General features: G+C 53.8%; 1 protein-coding gene across 1 annotated transcript; it reads right to left on the reverse strand.

Moving 5' to 3' along the window:
- Window positions 1–13,351: 13,351 nt before the first annotated feature.
- On the reverse strand, window positions 13,352–14,612 carry LOC146420816 (17S U2 SnRNP complex component HTATSF1-like). The gene is given in 1 exon segment (XM_085047953.1): window positions 13,352–14,612. A coding segment is annotated over 1 exon segment (1,068 nt). The 5' UTR covers window positions 14,581–14,612; the 3' UTR covers window positions 13,352–13,512.
- Window positions 14,613–17,357: the final 2,745 nt, after the last annotated feature.

The raw sequence follows: 17,357 nt of genomic DNA on the forward strand, positions 1-17,357 counted from the left end.
TTGCACAGCTCCTGGCGGGATCCTGCCCACCGACCGGCTGCCCGGGGCCCCACGGCTTGCCAGGGCGACGGCTCGCTTCTGGGATGCCCCTGCCCTGCCCTGCCCCGCCCTGCCCGGCAGGTGCGCTTTGCGCTCTCCGGTGGCACGCAGGTGACACGCCCCGAGGCTGAGCCAGCCCCTTCCCCCGCCCCCGCCCCCGCCCCCGCCCCGCCCCCGGCCCGTGCCCGGGCTTCTCGCGTCACGGGCGGGCACGGGGCCAACGTGGCAGGAGCCCCCGCGTCTCACTCGCCCGCAGCAGGGCGAGCCCCGCTCCTCGTCCTGCCGGGGCACCTGCCTAGCTGCCGGCGCCCGGCTGCGTCCCGATTCCGCTTCCCCGCCCGCCCCTCCTTCCCCCCCGGCCGCGGGCAAGCCTCGGGGCACTTTGCCGCTCCTCCCTGCCCCGCCGTGCCGTGCCCCGCCGTGCCGTGCCCCGCCGTGCCGTGCCGTGCCGTGCCGTGCCGTGCCGTGCCGTGCCGTGCCGTGCCGTGCCGTGCCGTGCCGTGCCCCGCCGCGCTCTCACGCGCCCCCCAAACAACCCCCCCCCGCCCCGCCCCGCCCCCCGCGGAGGGGAAAGCAGCTGCCGAGAGCTGCTGCCGTGCCGAGCTCGTGCACAGCGCTCCGCCCCCAACGCCCCCCCCCCCCCCCCCACGACCTGGCAGCTGCCAAAGGGGAGCGGGGCCGAGGCAGGGAGGGGACGCCGGCTTGGCTGGGCTCGGCTCGGCTGGGCTCGGCAGGTCCCGTGACTCCCGGCTCGGCAATTCCCGGGACTCCGTGCTCGGCTCGGCTCGGCAGTTCCCGGGACTCCGGGCTCGGCTCGGCTCGGCAATTCCCGGCACTCCGGGCTCGGCGCCGCCGTTGCTAGGCGGCAGGCGCCATCGTTGCTAGGCAGCAGACGCCGCCGCTGCTAGGCAGCTGGCTACAGTTGCTGCCGGAAGCAGCTGGCTACGGCCGCCGTGAAGGGCCAATCCGAAAAGGCAAGCAAGGCACGGCGGGAGGCGGGCCGGGGCGGGCCGGGAGGCGGGCCGGGGCGGGCTCGGCTGGGCAAGCGGGGCGGGAGGGAGCCGTGCCCAGTTCCTTAAGGCGGCATGCTCCCACGAGCGGCCTGCCGGGAGCGCTCGGCGCCGGGAAACGCAGCGTCTTCGGGGCTGCCCGTGGCCGCAGCGCCCGCGGAAGCCGCGGGGCGCTCGGGGGAGCGAGGCTCGAAGGGCCGGGCCGGCCACGGGGTCGGCAGGTGCGGGGTCGCCGTCACCTGGCGAAGGGATGCCGGACTTTATGCAACGAGTTTGCCAGTGCTCGGCTTCCCGGCTTGACATAGGGAAGCGCTCCCCCCCCCGTCCCCCCACCCCCCCTTGGGCCTCGAGCAGAGACTTTCCCCTTCTGCCCGCCCTGCGGGAGGGGCAGGGCTTTGCTGCGCGTCCCGCTCCTGGCTCCTGCCAGCTTCCCCTCCCCTCCACGCCCCGCCCAGCTCCGGCCGTGCTCCCGGGACGGCACGGCAGTGACTGCAGCAAAGGGGCACCGTGCCCCCGTCCCCCCCAATCACCCCCCACACCCCCAATGGGCAATTTCTGGCTCACCTCTCGACACAGATCGGAGCGGCAGACCGCAGCCTTCCGCTGGCTTTTGGGCCTCCGAGCTGCCCGAGCCGGCCTCGGCGGGGAGCCGCCGGGGCGGGGGGCGCGGCGCGGCCCCGGCAGTTCTCCGGAGAGGGCTGCCCGCCTCGGCCCGCATTAGGGGGGCTCGGCGTCACCCGGCACGGGCGGCTGCGGCACGGTGCGCAGGCCGCCGGATCGTCCCTGCCGCTTTCCCGCCCCGGGGACCCCCTCCGGCCTGGAGCCCCCGGCCACCCAGCCGGCCGCTCCTGTGGCCAAGGGCCAACTGGGAGCCCGGGGCCCGTGCCGGCGAGCCAGGGGGCCATTGTGACACGCCGGCGGGGCCGCCCGTGCGTTGACACCCCGTGGCGGTCACCCCGGCAACCCCGGAGTGTTGACGCCGTGGAACTCCACTGGGAGCCAGGCTCCCGCCGGGACCCCACGGGGCGCCTCAGGGAAGGACGCCTGGAGACGGGCTGCTGACTTCAGCTAGGGGAGCCGACGCTAGCGGCGTCACCGGTGCCACCGGCAAGCTACGGAAGCTGGTGGAACTGAGGGGCGAAGGGATTTTTGCCTTTTTTTCCCCACTTGGAACCTGGCCACTACTTTTGCCCACCCTCTCCCCCGGCTAGAAAGACCAAAGCCATTGCAGAGCTCCAAGGCCCGGGGGCTACGAGAGCCCTCTCCTGTCTCGCTTCTTCCCGGGAACCGAGGCTGAGGACACAATCCTCGAGACACGCCGTCATGGCACACGTGGAACCGGTGTCAGACGAGCGCTCCGAGGAGACGGCCTGAAGCTCACCCCCGTGGCGCTGACGCAGCGAGGCGGCTGCTGCCGAAAGCTTCGCTCAACCCTACCGTTCCAAGGCTCGGGCTCCCTTCGGCCTCGGCCTGGGCCCCGCCCCCCCCCAGCGATCGGAAAAGTTCGTCGGCTTTCGGGAATTGCCTGACACCTGTCCGCTCCTCGCCTGCCCCACACGAGGGGGTGAGGGCCGAACGCGTGAATGGAACCCTCAAAACGCTGACGAGTCCGACCGGTGAAAGCCATCCGAGACGTGTGCTCGGGCCTCGCCTCTGGCCTTCCTGAAAATGCGCATACAAGCGAGGAGGAGAGACGACACGGGTCCTTGTGAAATATTTATTGCACGGCGGGCCGTGCAGGTCAGACGGCGTCTACGACGAGAAAAGCGCCCGGCCGAGAAAGCAGCTCGCCTCGCCGAGGTACCGAGAAGCTTCGAAGCTCCGCTCTGCAGAAGCTGCGCAGATCCGTCCCCTTCTGCGGACGCGCCCGCCCGCCTGTTCCAGGCCGGAGACCGAATCCCTGCCGAACGGAAAAGCAGGCACGTTAGGAACAAAGTCGAAAGGACCGCTCCGGGTCCCGACGAGCCCGGCCGAAGGCAAAGTTACGGACGGAGAAGCCGACGTTCGCTGCTCCGGAGCGAAGAGAACCCCTGCTCCCGGAAAAGCCAGAAGAGAAAAGCCCATCCAGCACGAGATCGTGCCACTCCCTTTGCTCTTTTTGCGCCCGTCGCCTGCGCACTTCGGAAGCACGATTCATATTCGGCCCCCAAGCCTGCATATCACTTTCATCCCAAATGTATCCAAAAGCTCTCCACAAGAACCACTTGCACAAATGGTATCCGGCATGGAACCATGAGGGCTGCTGACTTTGGCCCCCCCGAATCAAGATCAAGCCCCTGCCCTCGAGGCTGTCATTCCAAACAGAACCTTTGGTCCCGTGCAGGATGACCGAACATCTCGAACAGCCAATTTCAGACACCACTGCGGCCTTACGAGGAGGAGTCCCTTATTTGTCTATTAGAGCTTTACGAAACAAAGTAGCTCTTCCCGGCCTACCGGCCTCACCCTCGTTAACTCGAGCTGTCCAAGTTCTCACAGAAGTCCAAGTGAAAAAATGCAGAAGTATTTCGTTCCAATTTGGAAGCAAACTCCAATACCACGTCAAGGAGCTTCCCAAAAGCTCACTGCCCCCTCAGTATGCCTTCGGTACGCTTACTCCACAGTTACCCAACGAGGCCTGGATACAAAATATAAAATAACCAAAAACAAGGTATAAAAAAAAAAACCAAACAAAAAGCATCAACAGAAAAAAAAAACCCAAGAGAACAGAACAAAACGAAAAAAACCAAACCAAAGCCAAAACAACTAAAAATACCAAACAAAAAAAACCCTCCAAAATGCACAAAAAGGGCCCAAAACCACCAAAACCCTTGACACCCCACTCCCCCAAAAAACCAACCCCCCGAACGGCGGGGGAGTGATGCCGAAATGATTTTTTCCTTTTGTATATTTGTAACCTGGCCACTACTTTGGCCTAGCCTGTCCCGCAGCTCGAAAGACCAAAGCCACTGCAGAGCTCCGAGGCCCGGGGGCTACGAGGCCCCCCCCCCCAACCCCCACCTATCTCGCTTCTTCCCGGGAACCGAGGCCGAGAAGGAAATCTGCAAGAGACACTGTCATCAACCAGAGCAACTAGTGACGGGGCCGGGAGGCTCCAGAGAAGAAGAGGGGCTTGACCTGGGGGGAATCGCATCACCACTTGTGATGTCCTCCGAATCTGGGCTTTTGATCAATTCTGCTTGAAGACCTAGAAAGGTCTTCAAAAAACCTAGAAGACTGTATTCTGCCCTCCGGGGCTGGGCTTTTGTGGATATTCTTCCAGGAGTGCCCCTGCAGCTGCAAGAAAGATCCACTTTCCTATGAGCTCCTCGACTCAAATGATCTCGAGTTCCATTTCTAGGCTGAAAAAGGCAACAGAGGGACACTGCGGGAAGCCGGGAGAGCCTGCTGGGAGCCCACGGGATCCTTCGTGCTAGCAGCAGCCTGCCGAAGGCGGGCTTCGCTCTCCCAGCTTGCACAGCTCCTGGCGGGATCCTGCCCACCGACCGGCTGCCCGGGGCCCCACGGCTTGCCAGGGCGACGGCTCGCTTCTGGGATGCCCCTGCCCTGCCCTGCCCTGCCCTGCCCTGCCCCGCCCCGCCCTGCCCGGCAGGTGCGCTTTGCGCTCTCCGGTGGCACGCAGGTGACACGCCCCGAGGCTGAGCCAGCCCCTTCCCCCGCCCCCGCCCCCGCCCCCGGCCCGTGCCCGGGCTTCTCGCGTCACGGGCGGGCACGGGGCCAACGTGGCAGGAGCCCCCGCGTCTCACTCGCCCGCAGCAGGGCGAGCCCCGCTCCTCGTCCTGCCGGGGCACCTGCCTAGCTGCCGGCGCCCGGCTGCGTCCCGATTCCGCTTCCCCGCCCGCCCCTCCTTCCCCCCCGGCCGCGGGCAAGCCTCGGGGCACTTTGCCGCTCCTCCCTGCCCCGCCGTGCCGTGCCGTGCCGTGCCGTGCCGTGCCGTGCCGTGCCGTGCCGTGCCGTGCCGTGCCGTGCCCCGCCGCGCTCTCACGCGCCCCCCAAACAACCCCCCCCGCCCCGCCCCGCCCCGGCGCCCAGCTGCCGAGCTGCTGCCGTGCAGCTCGTGCACAGCGCTCCGCCCCGCCCCCCCCCCCCCCCCACGACCTGGCAGCTGCCAAAGGGGAGCGGGGCCGAGGCAGGGAGGGGACGCCGGCTTGGCTGGGCTCGGCTCGGCTGGGCTCGGCAGGTCCCGTGACTCCCGGCTCGGCAGTTCCCGTGACTCCGGGCTCGGCTCGGCTCGGCAATTCCCGGGACTCCGGGCTCGGCTCGGCTCGGCAATTCCCGGGACTCCGGGCTCGGCGCCGCCGTTGCTAGGCGGCAGGCGCCATCGTTGCTAGGCAGCAGACGCCGCCGCTGCTAGGCAGCTGGCTACAGTTGCTGCCGGAAGCAGCTGGCTACGGCCGCCGTGAAGGGCCAATCCGAAAAGGCAAGCAAGGCACGGCGGGAGGCGGGCCGGGGCGGGCCGGGAGGCGGGCCGGGGCGGGCTCGGCTGGGCAAGCGGGGCGGGAGGGAGCCGTGCCCAGTTCCTGAAGGCGGCATGCTCCCACGAGCGGCCTGCCGGGAGCGCTCGGCGCCGGGAAACGCAGCGTCTTCGGGGCTGCCCGTGGCAGCAGCGCCCGCGGAAGCCGCGGGGCGCTCGGGGGAGCGAGGCTCGAAGGGCCGGGCCGGCCACGGGGTCGGCAGGTGCGGGGGTCGCCGTCACCTGGCGAAGGGATGCCGGACTTTATGCAACGAGTTTGCCAGTGCTCGGCTTCCCGGCTTGACATAGGGAAGCGCTCCCCCCCCCCGTCCCCCCACCCCCACTTGGGCCTCGAGCAGAGACTTTCCCCTTCTGCCCGCCCTGCGGGAGGGGCAGGGCTTTGCTGCGCGTCCCGCTCCTGGCTCCTGCCAGCTTCCCCTCCCCTCCACGCCCCGCCCCGCCCCGCCCAGCTCCGGCCGTGCTCCCGGGACGGCACGGCAGTGACTGCAGCAAAGGGGCACCGTGCCCCCGTCCCCCCCAATCACCCCCCACACCCCCAATGGGCAATTTCTGGCTCACCTCTCGACACAGATCGGAGCGGCAGACCGCAGCCTTCCGCTGGCTTTTGGGCCTCCGAGCTGCCCGAGCCGGCCTCGGCGGGGAGCCGCCGGGGCGGGGGGCGCGGCGCGGCCCCGGCAGTTCTCCGGAGAGGGCTGCGGCGCGGCCCCGGCAGTTCTCCGGAGAGGGCTGCCCGCCTCGGCCCGCATTAGGGGGGCTCGGCGTCACCCGGCACGGGCGGCTGCGGCACGGCGCGCGGGCCGCCGGATCGTCCCTGCCGCTTTCCCGTGAGACTCTGAGCTTTTTGCCCCTTCCACCAGCACAGGCGCCTGTCTGTAGCCTCCGGGGCTGAAGGCTGAACTCTTAATTCAAATTCAAATTGTAGGTAACAGCTCTGGCCTGATGGCTTATCAGCTAAGCATGCATTTGAAACCAGCACAGAAACCGCTGGATCATCCCATGAAAGACTGTCACCTTGGAGGAGGCTTTGGGGGTCTCCAAAGACCACCAGGATATACGGAGCATGCGTGGTGCACATGCTAATGATATTAATGACTTCCGAGAAATGATTTGTATAACCACTCCTATCCTGAAGAATGTAATTAATATTCATGATTTTACCTATAACTCTGTGTCTTTGGGGTACTGAGGTGTGTGTGTGTTTGGTGGAAATAATTCCCCACACATCCGGTGCACCGAATAAAGCAAATACCCACTTCTCTGACTTGGTCTCTGAAGTGTCTCTGAGCTCGATTGGGGCGAATCAAACTGGCACCCCAGATGGGACCCTGACTCTGCTCGGCTGCCGGATCCAGGGGTAAGCAGACCTCCCAGTCGCGCCCCTGAATTTTCAGGGGGAGCTCAGCTGTCCACTGGCTCACGGCGGGAGTAGACTAAGGACCATCTGCACCAAATTAAGGTATTTGCTACTTTTAAAATAAATGCCTGCAGGTCCGGGTTGCTAGTCCCCGAGGGTGAGTGGAGACTGGGTCTCCCGAAATTAGTCCCGGGCAAGGGGTTGGACCCCCGGGGTTGGACCCCGCTGTCCAGAAAAGGTACTTTTAAAAGGTTGGACCCCGGGGTTGGACCCCGCTATAGTTAAAGGTGCCTTTAAGGGGTTGGACTCCACTGTATTACAACATACTGTGATTTTTGTTCTGTCTGTTGTTATTCTGTTACTGTATTACTGTGTCATTATTTTGTTAATGTGTGAGTGTGAACGAATGAGACGTGTCTCCGACATTAAGCAAGAATGGAGCTTTATCTACGTTTCCGTTCTCTAGCGACAGAAACGGCCAGAGAAAAGCGAAGACACTGGCAAAGAGTGAACGAGTGTGGGTCACATATAAACCGTTGGTTTGGAGTGTCTGGAAGGGAGCAAATTATATTGTTGAATGGAGGGATTTTGGCTGCTGAGTTGAGAACGCTCGGACCCCAACACCTTTCTAGTATTGCTCTATTTGATTTTGCGATTAAAATTCTGTGTTTTGTGTGTGGAAACCGTTATGAAACTTAAACTCAGTGCGCGTGTATTAATTATGAGAGGAAGTGATGTTGTCTATTTGCTCGGGTGCTTCTAAAATTTTTTAATGTGTGTGCATGTACTGTGTGTGCAAAATTTTACCTGTGTTAATTGGTATTTTTGCCGGCATATAAATTTATGCGGGGACGCCCGCAAGATAAAAATAACTAATTGAATCTACTAAGTACCTCTTTAGAGCTCCTGTGTGTAGCTGCTGAAATATGGTTGTATAGAATGTTGTAGTAGATGGAGCTTGCAATTAAATAAGAGTAAGGGGAAAAGAAAAAGAAGGAAGAGAGGTGTTTCGAGACCCTCCCCCATCTTGCCTAAAATTTTGACAGCTAACCCAGGGCGAGCTGCAGTTCCCTGTACCCTCCCCTTTCGGCGTGGCAGTGGCGAGCTCGGAGGTGGGGGGCTGGATGCGCAGGCTGAGAGCCTGTGGGGAGGTGCGGAGCCGAGCTGGAGCTGTGGGACAGCTGTGAGCTCAGCACCAGGCAGTCCCTGATCCTGCCAGCCCCTGGGGCAGGGCGGCTGTGGGACACACCGATCACCTGTGGTGCTGCTGGCCTTGCCTGCTGAGCGCCTAGGAGGGGGAAGGGCTGCGTTTGGATACAGCAGAGGGAATGTTTAGAAATGTGAATTGTCTGTTAAGAGTTCTGTCTAGGTCACCAGAATGACTTTGTGGGACAATGAGCACCCCCAGGGAGTAGTGCGGGTGGGGGCTGGAGAAGGGCTGAATAAGCCCTGAAGAAACTGGTTAGAAAGATACTGCAAATGTATGTAAGAAAAGATAAAAGAAGGCAGGAGCAAAAGTAATGCCAAAGAGACACTGTAAGCAAAAATGTCTGTAGAAAAGATATACCAAATTTTGTAATTAACTATTTCAAAGTTAAAATCTCCTGCCTGGGTTACTCTGAGTTGCTGCTTTGGTTTTTTTGAACAAAAGTTTGCTCGACCCTTCAAGCAGCCAGCCAAATTGCCTTAGAGAAAATGCAAATTAACTGCTGCAGAGGAAAAAATTTTAGAACTGCTGAGGAGAAGGTAGAGACAAGGTGTGTCTCTGAGCCACTGTCTGGGGCTGTTCAAGCAGCCAAGAACGTGACAATGTGTGCTTAATTCATGTCCCCAAGAGGGTTCAGTCCTTTCTGTATGGTTGGTTGTCATGGCAAGTAACTTTTGCAAAAAGGTGTTCTTCCCCATGCTTTGAGAATTTGACAGCCACTTTTGGAGAACACGGTGGCGTGATGCTAATTTTATAAGTTACCAAATCCAGTGGCTGGCAGCTATTGATTGTCTCAGAATGTAGCCAGAGGCTGGCCACGCTGTCTGCAAGTTGTGCAGCCAAAGCTCCGATGGTAAATGAAGCCCGAAGGCTGACAATAGGAATATACCTCATAAGTTTCACACCAAGCTAAAGATTTATTAACTCAAAGAACATCTGAGTAGATGACCAGCGCAGTTATTGTACTGTGAATCTTGTCTAGTAAAACAAGAGTATTTAAGAAAAAAAGGAAAAAAACCCAAAAACAAAGGGGTTTGACTCAGCCTCCTTGAGGAAGTTGAAAAAAAAAAAAAAAAATTATTTAGTAGTGAGTCTTCAAAAGTACTAGAAGAGTAACAATTTGAAAAATACACTATCGTTAACGAAAGGAAGTTAAAATAAGTGAAACATTGCCTCTTACATAGTCAGCTCAAGCAGCAGAGCTGTAAGTGCTTATAAAATCCTGCAAAGTATATAAAGACAAAATAGTGAATATTTTTACTAATTCTAAATATGCATATAGAGTAATACATGCATTTAAGAAATTACAAGAAAAAAAGGGAAGTTTATTAAATTTTAATTTCTCACTTATTAAAAGAATTCCCAGTGGGGAGTTAAACGAGGCAAGAATTCATCATTCTCCCACTCTAACATGTGTTATCATTGTGCAAGTTTGTTTTAACTTCTTTCAGTGTGTCCTCATCAGACAAAAAGCTGTGTAAGACGAGGAACCACTCAAGCCACAGAAGCAAAAGAACTGCTAACTTCCCTCATGGCTGTGAGTTCTACAGCCAGAGACTCCTCTCCAGTGTGAAACCAAAATGAAACACATTAAATGGTTTTGTTTTTTGTATTACCAGAACAGTGTTATCCACAGTCAGCTATCCTAGCAAAACCTTGTAATAATTGTAATGGCAAGTATGGCTTCAAATGCAAAGGGGTAAGTAAGCCAGGAAAAAAAAAAAAAGGGAAAGCTATGTGAGCTTGAATCTAAATTTGTGAAATTGATATATAACAATAACAAAATAATTTCATTTTTAAAATGAAAAGGTTTCAAAGGATGGCTGGCTATTTTACTAAGTATTTATAACTGTTGCTGTTTAATGCATATTTGTTTGTCCAGTGTTTAAGAATGCTAAGCCCCACAAAAGAAAATACTGCCATAGACTAATCTGCCAGGCTTTGGGCTCTGCAATTTAAAAGTTAATTTAAAATAGCAGTTAAAAGTGCCATTCTTCAGTAGCACATTTGAAGTCCTAGAAAAAGCTCACAAAATCGTATAAAAGATCCTGAACATCTGTTGATTTTGTGAGTGGCTAATATTTGTGAGCATATTTTTTTGTAAATTGAAAGATAATATAGATTTACGGAGAGTAAAACAAAAGACTGAAAAGGTGAGAAAAGATAGCCTAATGGATCACAAGCAGAAAACTAACAGCATGAGAATCTTAGTCAGTTATCCTTTATGCTTTCCTCTTTCCTTTCTGCTCTGTTTGCTAGAAATTCTGCCAAGGTGAGGAAGAAAAGTACCCCATTTTACAAGCAAGAAAAGCTATCAGTGGTCCTGATCACTGTCTGGAGCCATGATGTGAGCTGCCAAAACTGAAAAATTTAATGTCTCTGCAACACTTCAAAATGCCTGTGTGTATGGTGTGTGTGGGAAAGGGACAGGTCAGGCCTTGCCCTGGTGAGACAGTGAACTGCTCCTTACTTCACCCCCCAGAGCATCCCAGCCCTGCAGTGAGGTCCAGTCATGGACACAGCAGAGGCAGTGCTGCACAGAGCTCCAAGCCCAGCCCTATAGTGGGGCCAGTCATGGACACAGCAGAGGACAGTGCTCCAATCTCCCCATCCCTGACTCCAAAGAAACCTGCTAGGAGATGGAAGGCCCAAGAAAGCCAAAAGAATTAACATTCCTCTTAGAATGTCTATAGATTCTGTCTTTCTTCTTTTTCTTCAAAATAACTGCTCAACCAATATCTCTCCACATTAGTGTTGTTCCTTACTCCGAATATATAAACCCACCAATTTTCAATTTTGCCAAGTAGTTTATACCCTAGCCTGAAATAAGTAAACTAAAAAGAACCTTTCTACTATTATAGAAGCTATAATAAGTGCCACTGCAGATGCCATAAAAGCACAGCAAATCAAGATAAAGAGCATCTTACAATTAACTATAAATTTGCTATATGCCAAAAAAGAAAGAATATGTACAGTTATAAATACAAGCTGTTGCAATTATGTTAATCCTAACTTAAACAAATGTATATAATAGTTTTTTATGTTATTGCATTGTTATTTACTGTCTGCAATAGTAGTTATTGTTATATAATATTATGTACTTAGAACTGTGATGTTTATATCCAATAGCAAAAGTATAAACTTAAATATAAAATAGAAAAAGGTATTTACTTTCATAGCATACAAGATTTGTAAAGAATTACAAATTACAAAAGAAAAGGGGGGAACTGAGACTCTGAGCTTTTTGCCCCTTCCACCAGCACAGGCGCCTGTCTGTAGCCTCCGGGGCTGAAGGCTGAACTCTTAATTCAAATTCAAATTGTAGGCAACAACTCTGGCCTGATGGCTTATCAGCTAAGCATGCATTTGAAACCAGCACAGAAACCAAACCGCTGAATCATCCCATGAAAGACTGTCACCTTGGAGGAGGCTTTGGGGGTCTCCAAAGACCACCAGGATATACGGAGCATGCGTGGTGCACATGCTAATGATATTAATGACTTCCGAGAAATGATTTGTATAACCACTCCTATCCTGAAGAATGTAATTAATATTCATGATTTTACCTATAACTCTGTGTCTTTGGGGTACTGAGGTGTGTGTGTGTTTGGTGGAAATAATTCCCCACACATCCGGTGCACCGAATGAAGCAAATACCCACTTCTCTGACTTGGTCTCTGAAGTGTCTCTGAGCTCGATTGGGGCGAATCACCCGCCCTGGGGACCCCCTCCGGCCTGGAGCCCCCGGCCACCCAGCCGGCCGCTCCTGCGGCCAAGGGCCAACTGGGAGCCCGGGGCCCGTGCCGGCGAGCCAGGGGGGCCATTGTGACACGCCGGCGGGGCCGCCCGTGCGTTGACACCCCGTGGCGGTCACCCCGGCAACCCCGGAGTGTTGACGCCGTGGAACTCCACTGGGAGCCAGGCTCCCCCCGGGACCCCACGGGGCGCCTCAGGGAAGGACGCCCGGAGACGGGCTGCTGACTTCAGCTAGGGGAGCCGACGCTAGGGGCACTCCTGGAAGAATATCCACAAAAGCCCAGCCCCGGAGGGCAGAATACAGTCTTCTAGGTTTTTTGAAGACCTTTCTAGGTCTTCAAGCAGAATTGATCAAAAGCCCAGATTCGGAGGACATCACAAGTGGTGATGCGATTCCCCCCAGGTCAAGCCCCTCGTCTTCTCTGGAGCCTCCCGGCCCCGTCACTAGTTGCTCTGGTTGATGACAGTGTCTCTTGCAGATTTCCTTCTCGGCCTCGGTTCCCGGGAAGAAGCGAGATAGGAGGGGGTTGGGGGGGGGGCCTCGTAGCCCCCGGGCCTCGGAGCTCTGCAGTGGCTTTGGTCTTTCGAGCTGCGGGACAGGCTAGGCAAAAGTAGTGGCCAGGTTACAAATATACAAAAGGAAAAAATCATTTCGGCATCACTCCCCCGCTGTTCGGGGGGTTGGATTTTTAGGGGGGGGGTTTGGGGGTTTTGGTGGTTTTGGGCCCTTTTTGTGCATTTTGGAGGGGGTTATTTTTGTTTTGTTTTGGGTTTTTTGTTTGGTATTTGTAGTTGTTGTTGGCTTTGGTTTGGTTTTTTTCATTTCGTTTTGTTCTTTTGGGTTTTTTTTTCTGTTGTTTTTTGTTTGGTTTTTTTTTTTACACCTTGTTTTTGGTTGTTTTATATTTTGTATCCAGGCCTCGTTGGGTAACTGTGGAGTAAGCGTACCGAAGGCATACTGAGGGGGCGGTGAGCTTTTGGGAAGCTCCTGGATGTGGAATTGGAGTTTGCTTCCAAATTGGAACGAAATCCTTCTTCATTTTTTCACTTGGATTTCTGTGAGAACTTGGACAGCTCGAGTTAACGAGGGTGAGGCCGGTAGGCCGGGAAGAGCTACTTTGTTTCGTAAAGCTCTAATAGACAAATAAGGGACTCCTCCTTGTAAGGCCGCAGTGGTGTCTGAAATTGGCTGTTCGAGATGTTCGGTCATCCTGCACGGGACCAAAGGTTCTGTTTGGAATGACAGCCTCGAGGGCAGGGGCTTGATCTTGATTCGGGGGGCCGAAGTCAGCAGCCCTCATGGTTCCATGCCGGATACCATTTGTGCAAGTGGTTCTTGTGGAGAGCTTTTGGATACATTTGAGATGAAAGTTTCAATCTAGGCTGGGGGAACAGCCGGGAAAAGTGGCAGGAAGAAGAGGAGGGACAGAGGTATCGTAAGAGGAGGGAAGGAGGGACATGTGTTTTCCAAGTGGCATTACCCTGTTCTAATAAGATGGCATGAGGTACGTGTTGGTGGTGTTCACAGAACAAACCTTCATAGAGACAACTCTTAGATGCAGCACTTTTTGGCTGCTGATCAAATGCAGCAATTCTTAGCTGCTACCTTCTCCAGTTCTCCAGTTTCTTTGCCAGCTGACTTCTGGATATAGTCAGGCTGTTCTGTAAACCCTCAAGTGATACTGTTTTGAGGACCTGGCTCCTTTGCATCAGGGTCCCCTAAAAAGGACTCCCACACCTTGAGCCTTTCTTCCCTTTCTCTTGCAGTCTCCTCCACCTGATAGTCCGTTACAATATCCCATGTTTCAGCATGGAGCTGACGGCCACCAAACCACCTTCTATTTAGAGTCAGCTTGCACAGATCAGGTTCCCTTGCTTCTTTAAATGACACAAAAGCCACGCCATCAGGGTGCCTATCAAACAGAAGAACCTTCTTTACTTGGCCAAACTTTCTGCACTCTGTCCGTAGATCTTCTCTTATGTCATTTAGCACTAAAGGGTCATCCTCAAAGTCCTTGGGGTGAAACATATTCCTGATAATAACGATGCGTTCATGCCGCATTCAAGTTGCCCCATCTTTCTTCTCTGGCCTCCAATCCAGCTGTTTCTGCTGTTGAGACAACCTCTTCTTGTAGTCTTTCCATTTCTTCTTCTTTTTGCTTGTGTCATACTCCCCCTTCAGCTGGAACTTTGCGACTTCCACGTGCAATTTATAGCCTCGGATTTCTGCTTCATCCAGAAGCCTCAAAGCAAGTTGAACGGATTCTCTCTTCAGATAACAACAGAGGCCATCTCCTTTAAGATTGCCTTCCTTATCTTTGTACAGTTTGATCTTATGTTCTTCTGTCCGAGGATCTCGCATGATGATACCGCACTTTGACATGACTTGGACAAATTCATCTTTTGTAATGTCTGCAGGCAAACCTGTCACATAAACGTTTGTGTTTCTGTCTTCTTCAACATGAAACCACCCTGGCTCTAGCTTCCTTTTTCCCGATTTTTGTTTGGCGTCTGTTTGTTTTGCTCCTGTCTCATTTGCTGATGGCTGTGTTGCTGATGTCTTAGAACTTACTGGTTGCTTCCTTGCAGTGGGTGTAGCAGCAGAAGATGACGTTTGCAACTCATCTGCATGGAAGCCATAGTTGGCATGATAGGTTGCCAGGAAATCTTCTGTTATCTTGGGGAACCAGGCCTTCTTCTCCCGGCGCCACTCGTAGGCGGTCCCATTTGCCAGGTCCATGTAGGTAAAGGGGCTGCAATCGCCCTCGCCTCTGCTCTTGCACAGAGCCGAGGGGTAGATAAAGGCACATCAAATACTGCAAACACTGCCAGGCTGAGAATGAAACATGCTCTCATATCATGGGGAACTGCCCAATTGTCCCGGAAGCAAGAATTAAAAGGCATAATTACATCTGTGAAATTTATCAAAGGCAGCTGAAAAGAAAGTGTGTGTAGTGTTTCAGAAATCACATCTAAGAGATGACAGCAACGAGTTATAGAAACGGTGGCTAATATTTGTGAAGGCAAAGCAAGTATTTGTGGTGGATATGACCCCAGGCAGGTTTCGATGTGATTTCTGCCCAGTGCTCTGAATTTCCAAGTGCAGCAATTCAATGATGAGCAGGTAAAAATGGCAGGAATAACTATGAGTCTCTCAAGGCGGCTTAGGAAAGTATAGTTACAAACTGGGAAAAGCTGCAGAGATTGCACCTCCTCGTGTTTCCGTTGGATACCCTGAGAAGGGTAACAAAGCCGATCTCTGCCCCAGAAACATTTTGTTGGATTCACCAGCCAATGAGAACCTCCAATTTGGTGAAACGAATTTTAAGGTAAGAGCTGCACAGCTTTGTTGCCTAAAACCTTGCCCACAAGTTTGTGCTGGGCAAAGACCAGCAAGCAGTTGAGGCGTCCACTGCTGATCTGGTTCCTCCCTACAAAAATTGACCTTTAGTCCAGATCTGTAAAATGTGGCCGTCGATATGCCTGTACCAGGTGTCAACTACCCATTTGGACTGGGTAGACCTGAAGTCTAAAAATTTCAAAGCAGACTCCTTGTCTACAAAAGAGATAGACCTGGTCTCTCTAAATTTACCATCTGGCCCACTCTGATTTGGCAAAAAATTAATTAGAACTGGTGACTTTGGAATTTTACAGAACGGGTGTGTTTTGCACTAACGTGAGTGTTCATTTTTCTGAAAGTTGGGAGAGTTTGAGCAGGTCACCTGAGGTGGGCAAACATCTAACATCTCAACCGAATGTGGGAGAAAACAGCTGTCTTCTGAGGACCTGTGTGCTTGGTAACAGGGAGAACAGTGGCAAGAGGGAGCAGGATTGCACATCAGAAACATCGCCTCCCAAGCTGGAGAACAACCAGCTTGCTGGCAACTTCCCCAGCCATGCTGGAGAACAGCAGAAATCAGATACCGGAGGACATCCCAATGGTGACGATTCTGGACAAAAATCCACCGTGTCCATTGTGTGGAACCCAGGCAGACCGAGTGTTGGGCTTGATCGAACATCTGAAAAGAGCCCACAGGAAGAAGAGGATTCATTTCCAATGTGCAAAATGTGATAGGGAAAACACTAACTTTCCCATTATTGCCTGTCATGTCCCAAAATACAGGGTAACAGTGGTAATGGCTCCAGATGGGGAGTGGATCTGTGAGGAATGTGGACGTAACTTCAATACAAAGATTGGCCTGGGACAACACAAAAGACATGTACAGTTGGTGATTAGAATCCAGGAAAGGATTGAGGCTTCTCACCCAAAGGAGACCTCCAGCCGAGTATCCCACAAAAGGTGCTGGACAAAGGAGGAGGAATAACTACTGACAAGATTGGAAGCTCAGTTTTGGGACAGCAAAAGTATCAATAAGGTCATTGCAGAACACATCCCAATTAAGACAGTGAAACAAATCAGCGACAAATTGAGATTGCTGCCCAGGAAACTGAGGATGTGAGTAATGACCCTGGGATGAGTCACCGCACCAGGAGAGCAGTTGTGGGCATGAGAACAGAACCTGGGATGAGTCACAACCAGATAACACTGAAGAGCAGCTGGGGAACATGGACCAACAGAGGAAGGAGTTGCTGCAGGCCCATTATCAGAGAACCTTTGGTGAATGGTTTTCAGCTGGGAAAATTAACACCTTCCCGCGGGCATTCAAGCAGTTACTTAACGGCCAGGAGATGACATCACTGGTGAATGAATCAGCACAGGACTGCTTGGGATGCCTGGAGCTGATTAAGGAGATAAGAACATCAACCCGAGATAGGAACAACAAAAAGGGGACCCAGGAAGGAAACTCGAGAGGAACTTGTCAGAAATGAATGACAAAGAGGGCCACCAAAAAAGGTGTGCTTCCAGTGCCTATTCCATCTAAATAGGGGGAAATTAGCCAAAATTATTCTGGATTATGTGGAATGTTTGTCCTGTAACATCCTACCCAGGGAAATTTATTTGGTCTTCAAAGCCAGATGGGAAACACCTGGGAAATTTGAGAGCCTTGGGAATTTCCAAATTAATTGAAAGCCAACAATAGTGCTTTCAGGGACTTAATTCTGGCCAAAGAAATTGAGAAAAATGTGCAGGAGATGAGCAAAAGCTCCTGGTCCAGATGGGATTACCCTAAGGGACATCAAGAAGATGGACCCTGAGTACTCCTGGACCCTGGAGATCTTCAACCTATGGTTGACATCTGTCAGAGACTGAAAATAGTTCATGCCTCAAATATTGATATAAAGTTTGGAAGCTACAGTCAAAGAAGACTCACTGAGGACACCTGACTGAGACTTTGGACTAAAGAGTCAAGCTGCTGAGATTAGATAAAGAGGAATCTATTGTTCAGTCATCTGAGGCTGAGGGAAAGGTATGCATACACAAAGGCCAAACCCACCACCACCAGCTGCACTGAGGATCATCCCTGGCTGAGTTTGGGGTGGGGGGGAGCACAGCTCACAGAAGCCAGGTTTACACAGACTTCCCCTCCAGCTGAGGGGGAGGAGGAGGAGGTTTTT

Source organism: Lichenostomus cassidix, unplaced genomic scaffold, assembly GCF_008360975.1.
Source record: "Lichenostomus cassidix isolate B80296 unplaced genomic scaffold, HeHo_3.0 HiC_scaffold_45, whole genome shotgun sequence".
In the NCBI taxonomy this organism is placed as follows: Eukaryota; Metazoa; Chordata; class Aves; order Passeriformes; family Meliphagidae; genus Lichenostomus; species Lichenostomus cassidix.